Below are 18,363 nucleotides of genomic sequence, written 5' to 3' on the forward strand. Positions count from 1 at the left end.
TCTATTCTAGGAAAGAAGAAATGTGACATCAACTTACTTAACAGTTGGCAATAGAGGGCCTGTAAACTTCTCTTCATGGTATCATCTGGTCCTGCTTGTCCTCCAGTTTATTCATGATTCTGTCTAGGAAATTGGGAGAAGAAAATTGTTACATCTGGGAAACAGAATTCAAGTCAAGAATCAGAAAGAGCTCCACTCAATATGATCCTGGTTGTAAAGCCCAAAATACCTGATTTGAAGAGAAAAATTCTTGGAGTGAATATACCATAGTACCGTCTATGTTATAAAACTACCAATTAATCAATTAGATTCTGACACTACATACACCACTCATATGGGCAACTAGAGGGTGAGAATCTGGCTTTGGAACTTTTGAGGACTTCTAATTCTTCTCCCTTGCATCTCTAGTCTTGAAACAGGAGAAACAAGAAACTTCTAATCTCAGTTCTGTTATTGTGCTCACCAAACAAAACACTCCAAAAGCGTCACCAATTTGAAACTGTATTATATTAAATAACTTTTCTATTATTTTCTGATTATAAAAGATACCTCCAGTGAAGAACATCTGGAAAATACAGCTAAACAAAATATAGATAAGGGTGTACAAGAAACTACCAACTACCTATCTCTTCAGCCTTTCGTGTATATACTTCTACTGGTCTGCTTTGCTTATGTATTATACATTCTAATTTTTCTCCCTAGCAGTAGTGACATCTTCCGTGCTGTTACTGTACTTTACTACTTTTTTTCTTTTCTTTTTTTTTTTTTTGGCCATGCCGCTCGGCTTGCGGGATCTTAGTTCCCTGAACCCAGGCCCTCAGCAGTGAAAGAGCAGAGTCCTAAGCATGAGACCACCAGGGAATTCCCACCTTACAACTTTATTTTACATGGTACACAGTATTTTTTCAAGATAAAGTCCTAGAAATGGAATCACAAGGACACAATCTAAGGCTTCTGAAATATATTGCCAAATTGCTCTTCATCAATATCATATTATGAAAATCTCCATTAGACTGCAACCTACCCAATGATGGAAACTTGTATTTTCTTTCCATCTTTGTCAAGAAAATAAGCACATATTCCATCTCATTACTTTAATTTGTATTTTATAGGTTTATTAGTCATTTGTCTTTTTAAAGTTTTAAATTCACATTTGACAAAGAGTATTTTGTCACACTCCTGAACCTTCTCCTAGGCCAATCTGTGAACTTCTTTGTAAAACTTGGTGAAAGCAGCTCTTTTGCCCCTTTCCTGTTCACCCACTTCTGTTCCTGTTTTAACCTTAAAAGAACCTAATTACAGGAATGAGATCGTTAGGCAATTTAACCTAACTCCTGACTTACGCTCTCCTGAATGCATACCACGTCTTGTTTAACCTGCTGATTCTTTTCCTAGACAAAAAGAAGAGTGAAGAATGAAGTAGTTATAGAATGACTAGCTCTCTACCCTCAACAGCCCCCTAAGGAAGAGTGCAGGCAGATCATGTAGGCAAGATAACATCTGAAGAGAGAGTCAGCCAGTCTGCACTCAGTGGGGAATGATACAGAACCCAACCTCCTGTCTCAATGATTCACTGAGAGTCTTCCCCCCATTTTTCCCTTTAAAAACTCATGGCTGAGCAGAATCTTTGGAGTTGGCCTCTGGACACGAGTCTGCCTTCTCCTCAGATCGCCAGCTTTTCTGCTTAAAGCACCTTTTCTTTCTGCTGACACTTGCCTCTCGAATTATTGGCTCTCGAGTGGTGAGCAGCCAAACCTGAGTTCCGTAACACTAGTTTTAGCAAGAACCCTGCTAAATCAGTTTAACCAGCACCCCGAAACCCTCAATATCTGGTAAGATTTACTCTACCACCCCCAGGTGATGACAGCCTGGCCTGCCTTCAGCAACAACCCTGTTGGGCCAGTACAGCCAAGTCCCTGACCCCTGATGCTTCCTGTTAGTAGTTTTCCATCCACTGACCCCACACTGCTCCTTGGCTATGAATTCCCACTTGCCCATGCTTTGTTCAGAGTGGAGCCCAATCTCTCCCCCCACAGTAAAATCCCACTGCAGTGGCCCCTGCACCCATCCAGATGGTCCTGAATAAAGTACGCCTTGCCACCTTTAACAAGTGTCACTGAATATTTTTTAAAGACATTCTTTAATCATTCTCTATTGGCATGCTGGGTTTTTTTTCTTATGATACCCCAAGTGGAGCTGATTTATCTTTACATTTTTTCTGAGATATAATTAATGTATCATAAAATTCAGCCTTTAAGTATACAATTCAGTGGTTATTAGCACATTCAAAAGTTGTGCGACCGTCACCAGTACCTAATTCCAGAACATTTCATCACTCTAAAAAGAAATTCCCATGTTTGTTACCAGTTATTTCTCATTGTCCCCTCTCCCCAGTCCCTGGCAACCACTAATCTACTATGGGTTCACCTATTCTGTACATTTCACATAGATAGAATCATATAATATACGGCCTTTTGTGCCTGCCTCTTTCACTTAGCATAGTGTTTTTAAGGTTCATTCACGGTGTAAAGCATGCTGGTTTTTTTCTTATTTATTTATTGTAAGAACTATACACACACACAAACACACACGTTACCATGTTTAGAAAGGCCTTCTTTACTTAATTCAGGATTACATAAATAATTGCCTGTATTTTCTTCTGGTATTTTTTATTTCATTTAGATCCGTTTCTGGACTTTGTGTTACGTTTTACTTCCCTGTCTGATCATAGTTTCATTAAACAATATGTGTTGTTTAAATTAAACTCTTGGTAGAATTAGTCCTCCATCATTACTCTTCTAAGATTTACCTTGTTCTTTGAGCTTGTTTTTCCCCCCAAATTAACTTTAAGATAATTTTTTTTTGCAGTATGCGGGCCTCTCACTGTTGTGGCCTCTCCCGTTGCGGAGCACAGGCTCCGGACGCGCAGGCTCAGCGGCCATGGCTCACGGGCCTAGCCGCTCCGTGGCATGTGGAATCTTCCCAGACCGGGGCACGAACCCGTGGTCCCCTGCATCGGCAGGCAGACTCTCAACCACTGCGCCATCAGGGAAGCCCAACTTTAAGATAATTTTATTAAACTTCAGAAAAAATATCATTGGGATTATAGTTGGAATTATCTTCTACTTCATTAATTTGGGAGAGACCTGATCTCTTCAAAATCCAAGTGTGGTGAGGAAAAAAATAATCTTTAAATATGGTTGCTCTGGAGATAAGAAGAATTCCTTTTGGAGGAAGAGAAGTGCTCTTGTTTTGGGGGATGGGGTAGGGAGTTGGGGAACCATAGCTCAATGACTTCTTTGGTTAGGCAAATTAAAGCTCCCCTCCTCCAAACCCCAATGTGAACTAGCAGAGTAGGAAGGAGAAAAAGAGAGAGTTAAATTTCTCTCCATTATAATACAAGAGGAGGTTTGAGTTCCAAAAGGCTAGGAAAGAGGGATTAAGTAGTCTAGAAATCTGAGAGGCTGAGGAGATGATACACAAGAGATGCTGAGAGACTGAAGAGGCAGTTCCAAAAGACAGCAGCAGGTGGGACCCAAGAATAAACTGAGAAATTCCCCGCAAACTTTAATAAGCACAATATTTAATTTTTCATTAGTTCTTGCTTCATGCTGTTTTTCGTCAGACACCACATCTGCCCTCCTTCTCTGCCCCACAACACTTATCCACCACTAAGACCCTCCAGAACCTCAGCAGAAGTCTTGCACAAAACAGCCTTGTATTAATGGTGCTCAGCTGGGCAATGAAAGAGACTATGTTCTAAGACAAGGGTGACTGGAAATGGAGGTAGGAGCCAAAGGGGCCATAAGCCATGGTTGGTGGGCATCTACGGAGTGCTCAGGACCCAGTAAGCATGCAAAAAATGTGCCGTGAATAAACAAACAGATGAATGAATAAATGAATAATCAAGTAATAGGACAGCAGAGAAATAGTTGTAGTTGATATTGATCCAGGGGGACATAAGCCCCTCAATCATCTCTGGAAATGCTTAGAGATTTTCAAGAAACTGTTAAACTTGCAATAATAGATGGAATAGAGCTATGTCATTCGCTTATCAAAGAAACAACTGAGCACATAAATCTGGGACAATTGAGATCATCTGGGTTACACAGGGCTATTCTAACTACAAGCACCATATGGTCTAGTATTTATTCAAAATTAATCTTTATTTAGGTAGTTCTGTGGAGTTCTGCAATGTTTTTCCTGCAAGTTCTATAGTCTTGTCGAGTTAATCCCTAGGCATCTTATACATATATATATTTTTTTGCTACAGTGATGGTATTTCTATTTCCATTATATTTTCTACTTGTCTCTATATGGAAATGACTGAGTTTTCTATATTCATTCTGTGACCTAACTGAACTCAGAGTTCTAATAATGGTTTCTCAGCTGAGTCTCATGGGTCAATTGCACTCCTTTGGCTAGATGGAGAGGTGCAGTGAGATTCTACCAAAAGCCTCTTTTTTCAATCATATAAGAGGAAACATTAATTGTTATCTAGTCCCTCAGGGAAAAATTTAGGAGCTCCAAGGATGACAACTGATTTCTGGGATGAAATCCTAAGAAAGTACAGAGTTTTATAGCCAAAAAGCTGAAGAAAAGACAAATGAGAGAGGAGGAGGATGAAAACACTTGGCCAAACATGCAGAGACAGCAGCACAGGTGGGGACTTTGCTGATTGTTAGCTCAGGGGAAATGAGAAGGTGCAAGTAACCTGAATCACTCCTTTTTTTCCTTTAACATCTTTATTGGAATATAATTACTTTACAATGATGTGTTACTTTCTGCTGTATAACAAAGTGAGTCAGCTATACAAATACATATACCCCCATATCCCCTCCCTCTTGCGTATCCCTCCCACCCTCCCTATCCCAATTAGAGTGGCAACCTTGTCTTGTTCCTGATCTTAGTGGAAATGCTTTCAGTTTTTCACCAATGAGAACGATGCTGGCTGTGGGTTTGTCATATATGGCCTTTTTTATGTTGAGGAAAGTTCCTCTATGCCTACTTTCTAGAGGGTTTTTATCGTAAATGGGTGTTGAATTTTGTCAAAAGCTTTTTCTGCATCTATTGAGATGATCATATGGTTTTTATCCTTCAATTTATTAATATGGTTTCACACATTGATTGATTTGCGTATACTGAAGAATCCTTGCATTCCTGGGATAAACCCCACTTGATCATGGTGTATGATCCTCTTAATGTGCTGTTGGATTTTGATTGCTAGTATTTTGTTGAGGATTTTTGCATCTATGTTCATCAGTGATATTGGTCTGTAGTTTTCTTTTTTTGTGACACCTTTGTCTGGTTTTGGTATCAGAGGATGGTGGGTCTCATATAAAGAGTTTGGGAGTGTTCCTCCCTCTGCTATATTTTGGAAGAGTTTGAGAAGGATAGGTGTTAGCTCATCCCTAAATGTTTGATAGAATTCGCCCGTGAAGCCATCAGGTCCTGGGCTTTGGTTTGTTGGAAGATTTTTAATTACAGTCTCAATTTCAATGCTTGTGATTGGTCTGTTTATATTTTCTACTTCTTCCTGGTTCAGTGTCAGAAGGTTGTGCTGCTTTTCTTAGAATTTGTCCATTTCTTCCAGGTTGTCCATTGTGTTGGCATATAGTTGCTGGTAGTAATCTCTCATGATCCTTTGTATTTCTGCAGCATCAGTTGTTACTTCTTTTTCTATTCTAATTCTATTGATTTGAGTCTTTTCCCTTTTTGTCTTTATGAGTCTGGCTAATGGTTTATCAATTTTGTTTATCTTTTCAAAGAACCAGCTTTTAGTTTTGGTGACCTTTGCCATTGTGTCCTTGATTTCTTTTTTATTTATTTCTGCTCTGATCTTTATGATTTCTTTCCTTCTGCTAACTTTGGGGTTTTTTTTATTGCTGTTCTTCTTTCTCTAATTGCTTTAGGTGTAAGTTTAGGTTGTTTATTTGATATTTTTCTTGTTTATTGAGGTAGGATTGTATTGCTAAACTTCCCTCTTAGAAGTGCTTTTGTTGCATCCCATAGGTTTTGGGTCATCATGTTCTCATTGTCATTTGTTTCTAAGTATTTTTTGATGATTTATTCAGTGATCTCTTGGTTATTTAGTAGTGTATTGTTTAGCCTCCATGTGTTTGTATTTTTTACAGTTCTTTTCCTGTAATTGATATCTAGTCTTATAGCATTGTGGTCGGAAAAGATACTTGATATGATTTCAATTTTATTAAATTTACCAAGGCTTCATTTGTGACCCAAGATATGATGTATCCTGGAGAATGTCCCATGAGCACTTGAGAAGAATGTGTATTCTGTTGGTTTTGGGTGCAATGACCTATCAATATCAATTAAGTCCATATTATTTAATGTGTCATTTAAAGCTTGTGCTTCCTTATTTATTTTCATTTCAGATGTTCTGTCCATTGGTGAAAGTGGGGTATTAAAGTCCCCTATTATTATCGTGTTACTGTCAATTTCCGCTTTTATGGCTGTTAGCATTTGCCTTACGTATTGAGGTGCTCCTGTGTTGGATGCATAAATATTTACAAGTGTTATATCTTCTTCTTGGATTGATCCCTTGATCGTTATGTAGTGTCCTTCTTTGCCTCTTGTAATAGTCTTTAAAGTCTATTTTTTCTGATATGAGAATTGCTACTCCAGCTTTCCATTTGCATGGAATATCTTTCTCAATCCCCTCACCTTCAGTCTGTATGTGTCCCTAGGTCTGTAGTAGATCTCTTGTAGACAGCATATATATGGGTCTTGTTTTTGTATCCATTCAGCCAGTCTATGTCTTTTGGTTGTAGCATTTAATCCATTTACATTTAAGGTAATTATCAATGTGTATGGTCCTATTACCATTTTCTTAACTGTTTTGGGTTTTTTATTGTAGGTGTTTTCCTTCTGTTATGTTTCCTGCCTAGAGAAGTTCCTTTAGCATTTGTTGTAAAGCTGGTTTGGTGGTGCTGAATTCCCTTAAACTTTGCTTGTCTGTAAAGGTTTTAATTTCTCCGTCGAAACTGAATGAGATCCTTGCTGGGTAGAGTAATCTTGGTTGTAGGTTTTTCCGTTCCATCACTTTAACTATGTCCTGCCACTCCCTTCTGGCTTGCAGAGTTTCTGCTGAAAGATCAGCTGTTAACCTTATGGGGATTCCCTTGTGTGTTATTTTTCCCTTGCTGCTTTTAATATTTTTTCTTTGTATTTAATTTTTGATAGTTTGATTAATATGTGTCTTGGCATGTTTCTCCTTGGCTTTATCCTCTATGGGACTCTTTGCGCTTCCTGGACTTGATTGACTATTTCTTTTCCCATATTAGGGAAGTTTTCAACTATAATCTCTTCAAATATTTTCAGTCCCTGCCTTTTCCTCTTCTGGGACCCCTATAATTTGAAAGTTGGTGTGTTTAATGTTGTCCCAGAGGTCTCTGAGACTGTCCTCAATTCCTTTCATTCTTTTTTCTTTATTCTGCTCTGCAGTAGTTATTTCCCCTATTTTATTTTCCAGGTCACTTATCCATTCTTCTGCCTCAGTTATTCTGCTATTGATTCCTTCTAGAGAATTTTTAACTTCATTTATTGTGTTGTTCAACATTTCTTTGCTCTTTAGTTCTTCTAGGTCCTTGTTAAATGTTTCTTGTATTTTCTCCATTCTATTTCCAAGATTTTGGATTATATTTACTATCATTACTCTGAATTCTTTTTCAGGTAGACTGCCTATTTCCTCTTCATTTGTTAGGTCTTGTGGGTTTTTACCTTGCTCCTTCATCTGCTGTGTATTTCTGTCTTCTCATTTTACTTAACTTACTGTGTTTGGGGTCTACTTTTCACAGGCTACAGGTTCGTAATTCCCATTGTTTTTGATGTCTGCCCCCACTGGGTACGGTTGGTTTAGTGTGTTGTGTAGGCTTCCTGGTGGAGGGGACTGGTGCCTGTGTTCTGATGGCTGAGGATGAATGTTGTATTTCTGGTGGGCAGGACCGCATCTGGTGGTGTGCTTTGTGGTGTCTGTGAACTTATTCTGATTTTAGGCAGCCTCTCTGCTAATGGCTGGTGTTGTGTTCCTCTCCTGCTAGTTGTTTGGCATGGGGTGTCCAGCACTAGAGGTTGCTTGTCGTTGAGGGGAGCTGGGTCTTAGCATTGAGATGGAGATCTCTGGGAGAACTCTCACCAATTGATATAACGAGGGGCCAGGAAGTCTCTGGTGGACCAATGTCCTGAACTCAGCTCTCTGACCTCAGAGGCTCAGGCCTGAATGCCGGCCAGAGCAACAAGACCCTGTCAGCCACATGGCTAGAGAAACAGGCCTGAAGGAAGCTTCCAAGGCAAAGAGGCGAGTACTGGTCCTCAATCACTCCTTAACAAGAGCAAGTGTCATAGAACCCCACCTCTCTCTTTGGCTTAAATGGAACAGTTCTATCAATTCTACTGACTCGGGAGGGAAATCTCTTTCTTTCATAGACTGCTTAAAATGTTCCCATTAGAAATGTCCACATAGCAGGAAGAAGTAATAAACAACCAAATGAAAAGCTCTGAATTTGGTATGTAAATTGACTTGAAAAGACAAGTTCATAGAGAACAAATGAGGAAGAATAGCCAGGAAAATCCTGGAAAACAAAAACAAAAAAACCCCAACAAGATGGGGTCAGGGCGAGAGGGACTTCCAGGCCTACCAGACATTAAAGCACCCTCAAAAGCCTCTGTAATTAAAACAATTTGAAATTGGCACATGAATACACCAAATTATACATATATGGATATTTAGGATATGATAAAGGCAGCATTATTAAATCAGTGGGCAAAAAGATGAGCTTTTAAGTACACATTTTGAGATAATGGCAGAGTAATATGGAAAAAGATAAAATTGTACTCATTCTAAATATCACACATGAGCATAAACTCCAAATGAGGCAGACATTTAAATGTAAGAAAGTAAAGTATACAAATACTAGAAGGAAATATGAGTAATTCTTCAATTACTTGGGGGTAGAGAAAGAAGCTTTGCTAACTCTGAATCAAAGTTTGAAGCAATAAGAAAAACGATAAACTTTATTACATAAATAATTACTCAGTTAAAACTACAATTAAGTAAAAATACAAATTAAAAACTATAAAAAAATGTTCAACTTATAAGAAGCAAAGAGTTAACATCCTTAAATTTTCCCCGAAATCAATACTCATCGTGCTTTAGCCATCATTTGTATACATGTGCAGAATGGCAAAAATGTGAGTTGCCCAACACATGTGCTCCCAGCTGAGGTCGAGCAAGGCAGTGCTCTGTCTCCTTGTTTCAGCTCTTGTACTGTGAACACTATCCCTTCTACAGGCAATTTAGTGCCATGCTTTTTGGCATTTTTGTGCTTTTTATTGACATCTCTGTTTGAAATGGCCCCCAAGTACAGTGCTGAAGTGTTGTCTAGTGTTCCTAAGTGCAAGAATACTGTGCAGGGCCCTACAGAGAAAATATGTGTCTTAGATAAGCTTTGCGCAGGCATGAGTTATAGTATTGTTGGCTGTGAGTTCAAAGTTAATGAATTAACAATGTATATTACATAAGTTGTCTTTAGACAGAAACACATATAAACAAGACTATATATTGATCAGTTGACACAAATGTGACCAAAGCTCATAGGACCCTAACCCTATATTTCCGTTAGGAGCACTGGTTCAATCTTCATTCATTCAGAACTCATGGCACCTTTATAGAACATAACTATTATGAGTAATGAAAATCAATGGTATTTGAGTTCAGCTTTAAAATATTTTGTGGAGCAAAGAATGAAGATGATTACAATCCAGGCCAATAGTACAGCTTGAACAAAACAGAACAATTGCTTACCATCTCTATGGGACAAAGGAAGATCTGAATAAGCTGATGGCCAGCCCTCAGAGTGCCCTCTGGGAAAGTGAGGGGGGAAAGAAATAGGAGAGTTGACATATCAACTAACATCACAGGCCTGTGAAGAAGTTTGGAAAGGAGCATCTGCCTCCATTTTATAGGTAAGGACACAGACATCAAGAAGTCATAGTCTTTTTTTTTTGTTTTTTTTAAGTAGAAATAGTGATTTTATTCTCCACATGATTTCTGATACCACAAAATTAGATATTTGAAGTTTAATTTATATGATATCTGTGATTCATGCCCTTTCTAGACACTACATTTCTTGTCATAAAAAATTATAATAGAGTAATGATGAACAAGAAAGACTTTCCTTCTCTAAAAGGTCCTCATGGGGGACCTCCCTGGTGGTCCAGTGGTTAAGTCTTCACCCTCCAATGCAGGGGGTGCAGGTTCAATCCCTGGTCAGGGAGCTAAGATCCCACATGCCTCATGGCCAAAAAGACAAAACATAAACAGAAGCAATATTGTAACAAATTCAACAAAGATTTAAAAAATGGTCCACATCAAAAAAATCTTAAAAAAAAAAGTCCTCATGCGATAATCATATCAATTCTGTTCACTTCTTGATTTTGTCATTTAACAATTTATTTCATGTCCTCCATGTACCTGGTAGTGTTTTATTTATTTTTAGTTTTTTTGTCAAGAAGCTATAGTCTTTATTCAAGATCAAACCTACCAGCTCCAAGACCTCGAGGTAGTTTCTGGACTTCTCTGATCCTTGAATTTCTTGTAAGGGGTAAAAACGGTCGTTGATACGCTTGCTGCAAAGACTGAGACAATGCATGCAAAGAACTTTTCTCTGTGCTTGGCACGCAGTAAGTGCTCAGTGCTCATCAGCAACTATTACCCAACAGCAGAAGGCAAGATAACACATCAGGCCAGAGCTCACCAACTGTCTCTTAATTTTGCTTCCCCTAAGCTAAAAAAGAACCAAAGGCTTTTGGGCTACTCCCCAAATAGCCCTTTTTGTTAAATCCACTGTCTTACTTAAACTGAATTTAGAAATTACTTATAGGGGTATAAGTTGAACTTTAAGGCTCTTATTTATAATTTATATATTTGTCCTCCTTATAAAGGATCTGAGGAAGCTTACTACCAGATGCAACTTGTACAACAGAATTATTAACATATCAAAGCCTATTAATGACATCAGAAAGAGAGATCCAGAATTACATGGAGAAAGGGGTGATTCACTTTACCATAAGATGCAATGGGGCCATACACTTCCCTTGGAGCTTCCTGAAAATAAAGGCAAAAAGGACAGCTAGCACCATTTTTTTCCACCTGTATAAATAGAAGTACATTCTCTATTTTGTCCAGAAATACAAACCTTTTCTGCCATTAATTTCCAAGAAAAGATCATTAGACAAATCTTCTGATAAGCATATGAACAGAATATTCTTGCCATGGCTGCTCCTTATCAACCCTCAATAAAAGCTAATGTCTTTGTGTTAAGTAGTAATTCAGGGAAAGCATTTCGATGAGCCACAGGAATACCATGCTTTGGGGTAAGAGTCAGGCAGGCCTGCCCCTGAGTAGCTTTGCTATGTGACCTTGGGCAAGTTACTTAACTTCTCTAAGCCTCAGCTTTCTCACCTGTAAATGGGGCTGGCACCTAAATCAAAGGATTGCTGTGTACCTGGTATATTGTATGTGTCTCTCCCTTTCTCCTAAACTAATAGTGTATAGTTTCTATACACTATTCTGTTCGTATGGGGATAGAGAGAAATAGGAAAACAGGGGGAACTGATGTTCAGCAAGTCAGTCCAGGGCCTGAGCTGCTGGATTACTTCAAGAAGGCAAGTAAGATGGTTTCTCATGCTCACTTACACCATAAGTCACAAATGAGTGCATGTGTCCACAAGGGCTGGGTTTGGGTCACAATGGTGTTTTCAGTCAAATTCTTTTGATACAGACTCTTTGCATATTAAACACAGGGGGGCTTCCCTGGTGGCACAGTGGTTGAGAGTCCGCCTGCCGATGCAGGGGACACGGGTTCGTGCCCCGGTCCGGGAGATTACACATGCCGCGGAGCGGCTGGGCCCGTGAGCCATGGCCGCTGGGCCTGCGAGTCCGGAGCCTGTGCTCCGCAGCAGGAGGGGCCACAGTGGTGAGAGGCCCACGTACCACAAAAAAAAAAATAAAAATAAATAAAATAAACACAGGAATATCCTTCAGTTCCATAAAGAAATTTTTCTCTCATTTTTCTTGAAACTTGTAGTCCTCCTAGTCTTTCTTCCAAATTTTCTCACTTTTGTGCAAGAACTAGTTCATCCTCTTCTGAACCTATGATCAACAGTGTGAGCATGATTACAGTCACTGTCGCTTTCTGTCAGGTCTGAAAGTTTAGTTTATAGGAAGTCAAGGGGACTATAATGAACTTGAAAGCAGGAGAAAATAGTGTTTTTTTGTCTCCAGCCAATTGTCAGCAGGAAAACAGGTCTTTGTATCTTTTGCTTTTTTCTTAAAGAAACTGAAAATCCTCTCAAAATTTTTTCCCTAAATTATCAAGAGAGGCTAGACATTTTAGATGAGTCACACTATTTTAAAATACTAGCAATTAATTCATGTGGGCCAAAAGAAACAGGCTGTGTGATTTCTGACTTATAAAGGCTCTCCTGCTGCAGAACCTGCAGTGTGTGTTGGGGGAGCGGGGAGGGCGGGGAGGAGGACGTACAGCTCTGCCTTCCACCCAAGCTCTATCTTCCAGGAGGCCTGGGGCCCAGTGAACTTCAAAGGATTAAAAAACACCTTCAATAGAGATCCTTTCCTCTCCTCCCCTTCCTATTTCCTTGTCTGAAAAGGAAAAGAAAATATTGGAGGTTGTCAGATCCACTGAGATGCTGAATTCCAAACAAAAGGGTAAAAATTATTCATCTCCTGCTAAGGAAAAGCCTACAAAAGGGGATCAATCGATGTGGATTCTGCTTGGAGGATTGAGAAGTAACTACCTGAATGTTCCTCAAGACCAGCTGGACTTTGAATTTGTTGGGGGAGGGTGTTCTGCTGTCCACAGCCACCGAAGTCAGCACCAGGGTGAAAAACGGGACGAGAAGTTTGAGGCATATTAGAATGACAAAGACCTCCTCCTTCTAGCATTAAAGTGTATTAAGACCACTTATCTCACTTAAGGAGACAGAAAGGTGCTTGTGCGAGGTGAAGAATATGTATCACACTTCCCTTTTTATAGTTTTGGTATTAAAAACTGAACACTGAGGTCAAGGAATTAAATGATATTGTAGGAATGCCAAATACTAAACGAGCATGTTCTATCATTTTGACTGCACTGTTTATGAAAAAGATTATTTCTTGTCCACAAAGAAACTCACGCATCTTTCTTTTTTCTTTAGCAGCACCTGAGAAACACCCTCAGGAATTGAATTTGGGGATCTAAAAAAACATCTTTATTTCCTTTGGGTAGCAGGCATTTGTTCTGAAAGAGGTACCAAGTTTTTACAATGGAAAGAGAGGCAAGGCCTTATGAAACAGGCAAAACTCTTACCAGAATGTTTACATGTGGAAAGAGCATTTAAATCCATGATGCACGCTTTGAACAAGCAATACGTCTCAGTATGTGAAATTATTCATAATATCATAGTAACTGCTAAATTTGAATTTTGACCTGTTGACTGAAAAAAATGCATGACCTAACAGTTGAGAATTATGTTTTATTTGGCAGACTTTCTGAGGACTTCAAGCCTGGGAAGCAGCCTCTCAGGTAGCTCTGAGGGACTGCTCCGAAGAGGTAATGGAGGAGCCAGGATACACAGGGGTCTCTGCAACAAAGACTAGGTAGTTGGAACATCAAAAGATTGCTGTTATTAAAGAAAACCAAATTCTCAAGTTAAGGAATTTAGCGCTTTTCTGAGTGGGAAGATGCAAGAGTCTGGGCTCACTGAAATTATTCCTCTGATATGCACCTTAGCGGTCTAGGGCCAGTATATTGTTCTTTCCCAGCCTGAGCCCCCTCAGGGTGCCCCGCTGGGGTGGCTGCAGTGGTGAGGACTTGGCAGCTGTCAGCCCATCTGTCTCCAACCTGAGTTTCGTCAGGGCTCACCACTGGGGGGGCTGTAGCGGCTTGATGGCTGCAACATCCTCTGTTTACTAATACGGCAGGCAACATTTTTCATTGACAGACCTTTAACCTCAAACTCTTTTTTTTTCCCCCATTCCCCTTCCTTCGCTCCTCCCATCGCACCTCAATCTACATAAAGCCTTCTTTAATTCTTGTGCTAGTATGAAGACAGTTTTAATTTGTGGTTTGGTTTAATCTTTGAAAATACATCATTTATGTCAAGCGATTCCAGAGGATACAGACTGTTGAATGTGCAGCTGGAATAAAAATTATGACATGAAAAATTATGTGGGCAAGAGTGGGATGGGCCAATATAAAACAGGGGAAGCCGTCACTTGAAGAGTATGGGTCCAGGTCACAGGTAAGACCTGTGCAGACAAGCTGATTCCACGGGGAAGCCGTGGTATTCTAAGAACTTCTGATGAACTTTACGTCTTGCTTCAGGAAGCATGCATTAAGTAATACATTCGACCTCACCTGTGAGGGCCTGAAGTATTGAACAGCTCATTTAACTGTGTTGATAATTCTATCTTGCTTTGATGACTACAAGGGCTAGAAGAAATATCCAGAAGAACCAAGATTGGTGTTTCCCAAACCAGCTGATGGTCAGAATCTATTTTTAAAATAAATTCCTAGGTTTTTCCCTCAGGAATTCTAATTCCAGGTTCTTAGATGGGACAATTTTAAAAGGCTCTCAAGTTGGCTCTCATAAGCCAGGGCTAGAAACCAAGAACTGAATCTAGGACCTCTAACCCTGACTGCACATTAGAACCCTGGAGGAACATACTAGAGCAATCAAATCAGACTCCCCCAGGGACAGAGGGAAGCCCCCAGGGATTCTAATTGTGCAGCTGGTGGAGAACCAGGGATCCTTGCCCCCGCCTAAGGGGGCACTGGAGCCACGGCGAGGCCAATCCCACTTCTTCTTACTCATGAAACTGGTAGTTTTCCGAGAGATGGAAGAAGTGGAATGATAAATGACCACATTTGCAAGTTATATTCGAAACAGAAAATGAGTGAGTCAGTGTTTCTTAAATATTTTGATCCACAGCCTCTCACGCAATTCCAGTTGTAAGCAACATGAACTCTTTGTGACCTTTTACTCAATCTCTTTGATAAACCTCTCACATGTCCCTGCTACTTGCTTCATAGGGATGCCCAAGATTAAGAGATAAGGACTGAAAAGGAGAGACTGAGGCCCATGAAGAGGGTGTGGAAGCCGCATGAAGACTAAGAGCCTGGCACACAGCTGAAACTACCCTCAGCTCCAAATCACTTGTTCCCAAGGTGGAGTGACGTTCCTTTTCCTGAACGCTGCATTCATAGAGGGAACAGAGTGAGGAGCTGAGGCTGAAAATTCTGAGTGGGAACACAGGGAGAGGCCACACTGAAGGTGCCCCCCTCCCTGCACAGAGAGAAGCAGGGCAGGAAGACACACTACAAGCAGCAATGAGCCTGGAGATCCATTCTTTGAAAAATAGAGTGCCACCATGTAACAAGTACTGTGTTAGTAGCAGGGGCTGGGGCTGCAAAGAAGAGCAAACGAGACACAACCCCTGCCTTCAGGAGCCTGCAGTTCAGCATGGGGAGAAATTGGCACATCAAAATTCACTCCACAGCCAGATTTGGCCCTACCAGCTGCATCAGACAAACTATTATATTATAGCAAATTGTAACAAACTAGAAAATGTGTTACCCTTCTTGTCTCAGCATCCCTATCTGTAAAACAGGTATCACACCTACACTGCAAGGTTGTCTTGAGAATAAAATAAGATTCCTGTACTTTCAGAGGAAGGAAAAATGACGTCTTCTGGAGGGTACCAGACAAGGTTTTTGAAGGAGATGGAATCTGCATTAACTTTCAAAGTTAAGAAGGGTTTTGACAGGTAAAGGTGGAAAAGTGCAAAGGTGCCGAGAGAGGATACTGAGGCAGGAGTTTGGATGAATACATTAAACAGCAGAAGCCCTACTACTGGCTGCTTTAAAATTCCTAAATAATGCAGTTTGGGATATAATGTAACTGGCTTGCCAGCTTCTCAAATAGGGTTGGGCCAAAGATTTCGCCTTCTAGGGCTGGGAAGGAAATATGGAGAAGACAGACTGACAGGGAAGCAGCAGGCAGTGGTTGGGAAGCAGAAATCCAGAAGCTGGGCCCCTAAGACCTAATCTTCCCAGATCTGAACAACAAAACAAATGCTTACTAACGATGAGATAACTGGAATGTCATTGTCCTGAAAGTCCCAGACAGCTATCGGACCCAGAAGCATCCCCATCAGTATTTACCCAGTACTAGATGACCACCAACAACAGCTGGTGCCAAACCCAAGTCTACAATTGGATAGAACTCGATCATGCAGCTGGATCCTCAGATCTCTAGGCTAGCTGTGTAGGCGCTCTCATCATTTTATTAACTCCACAATAATGTAACCACATGGTTTACAAAATGGGGTTCTCAAAATGTGGACCACCAGCAGCACCCAGGAAGTTGCTGGAAATGCAAATTATCAGGCTCTACCCTAGACCCACTGAATCAGAAACTCTGGGGACGGGGCTCAGCAATCAGTGCTTCAACAAGCCCTCCAGGACACACACAAAAGTTTGAGAAGCACTGCTTCGCAAGGGTGAATTTCTGGACCCCTTTATTATGCTATGGCAGGGTTTTACTCTTCAACTATTGCCTTGGACAAATCATTTACATATTTGAAGAACCAATAATGGGGAAAGAGGGATTTGGATCAGAAAGACCCATTTCAACTGTAACAGTTCATCAGTTCACCAGTGGGGAAAACGTTTACAGTTCATTAGTTCAACCAGATTGTTGGTGTTGGTGATCGTGGCTCTTGATGAGAGCATTAGCACAGTGTCTGAATTCTAATGGCTAATTTAGAAATACCACCCATTTCCATTATTCAACTTTTTAGGCTGGTATTATTAACGTTCTACGAGTAACTCTTGTATGGAGGGGTGTATTAAAACATGGGCTTTGTGGTAGGAAAACCAATGAAATGATTGCAATGTATTGTCTCTGCTGTGGTTACATACCATCCGTAAGAGCTAGGCCTTTCACTGAATTAAAATTCTAAACACAGGGAGGCAGAATTGATTTAAATGATTATATCCTAGAACAACTACTTTCAAATAAAACTCTCATTTACAATGTAAAACACTTTACAATGACAGCTAATACTTAAAGGTAAATCAAATATGTAAGTGATTTGTGCCTTGCAAATCACCCCAAATCAGAAGTCTAAAATTCAGAGGTCTAATAGTTGAAGAAAATTGAGCTACACCTCACAGAAATCAGACTGGGGATGAGCCAGGATTAAAACAAAAAACAAAAAACAATTAGCAGCCATCTGTTTCCTAGGGCTTCCTTCTTCAAGTTATTGCTACACACTGACATTTGGATGCAGGCTTTGTAAATTAAAGTGTAAGTCCTGGGAGAGCAGAAATTTTGTCTGTCTTGTCTACTGCTGTACCCTCAGTGCTTAGAATAGGGTCAGGCACATGGTAGGTATTCAGCATATCGATTGAATGCATGAATGATCCTACAAAATTGAGATACTGTCCACAAGTTGTGGCACTGTCGAACAGAATTTTCTGTGAGGATAGAAATGTTCTATAAGCTGTATTGTCCAACACGGTAGCCACCAGCTACAGGTGGCTCTTGAGCACTTAAAATGTGGCTCGTGTAGCTGGGTATATAAATTTTAAATTTAAATGCCTACCATATTGGGTGGCACAGTTATAGAGGCTGCAGAAATGTGTGTGGGAAAAAAGAAAACAAGAAAAGAAAAGAAAAACAATGAGTGTGTAGTGCAGAAGACTTGTTCTTTATGATTTTTGACCCTGGGAAGAGGTTCAGGTAAGGGCGGGTTGGGTGGCCAATGCTTCCGGGGTTCCAGATTCTTCCCACTTTTCCTCCAACCCACTAAAGGCTGTGGCAGCAGCTGTTTAGGCAGGGAAGACTGGGTTTCAGATTTAAGGAGGAGAGTCTGCACTCCTTTCCGACCAGGGACAAGGTGGTGTTGAATCTATGGATATAACAGCTGGTGGAAGAGTGACCATTGGATGGCAAATGACACCAAGTATCTGCAGAAGCAAAGGGAGTGACGAGCTCCGGGCCTCTCTCTTGGCTCGGCGTGCTTTCTGGTTCACGTGTTCATTCATTTGATTATTTTCACTCATTCATGTATCTTCCAATATCTTCACTAAGAGCCAGGCCCTGTTTTCTCAATTTCTTTTCTTAGGGGATACTAGATGAAGGTCTGACCCTTGGGATTGAGTCAGGCCTTGAGGTTCTTGGGCTTGCCACAAATGGAGGAAATCTTGGGAAGAACGGGCTGCCTTGCAAAATGAGATGATTAAATGAGAGCTATTTAATCTTAGTATTTTAAAAAAGACA

At 40.3% G+C, this 18,363-nt stretch overlaps 1 protein-coding gene across 1 annotated transcript in view; it reads right to left on the reverse strand.

Moving 5' to 3' along the window:
• TMEM108 (transmembrane protein 108) overlaps positions 1-18,363 on the reverse strand; it is a 360,574-nt gene that overhangs the window by 152,722 nt on the left and 189,489 nt on the right. Inside the window, exon 3 of the mRNA XM_024746253.1 lies at positions 38-119. Within this exon, the coding sequence (XP_024602021.1) occupies positions 38-77 (40 nt within the window). The 5' untranslated portion in view covers positions 78-119. The remainder of the gene's footprint in view (positions 1-37; positions 120-18,363) is intronic.

Source organism: Neophocaena asiaeorientalis, unplaced genomic scaffold (genome assembly GCF_003031525.2).
Source record: "Neophocaena asiaeorientalis asiaeorientalis breed wild unplaced genomic scaffold, Neophocaena_asiaeorientalis_V1.1 scaffold437, whole genome shotgun sequence".
NCBI lineage: Eukaryota > Metazoa > Chordata > Mammalia > Artiodactyla > Phocoenidae > Neophocaena > Neophocaena asiaeorientalis.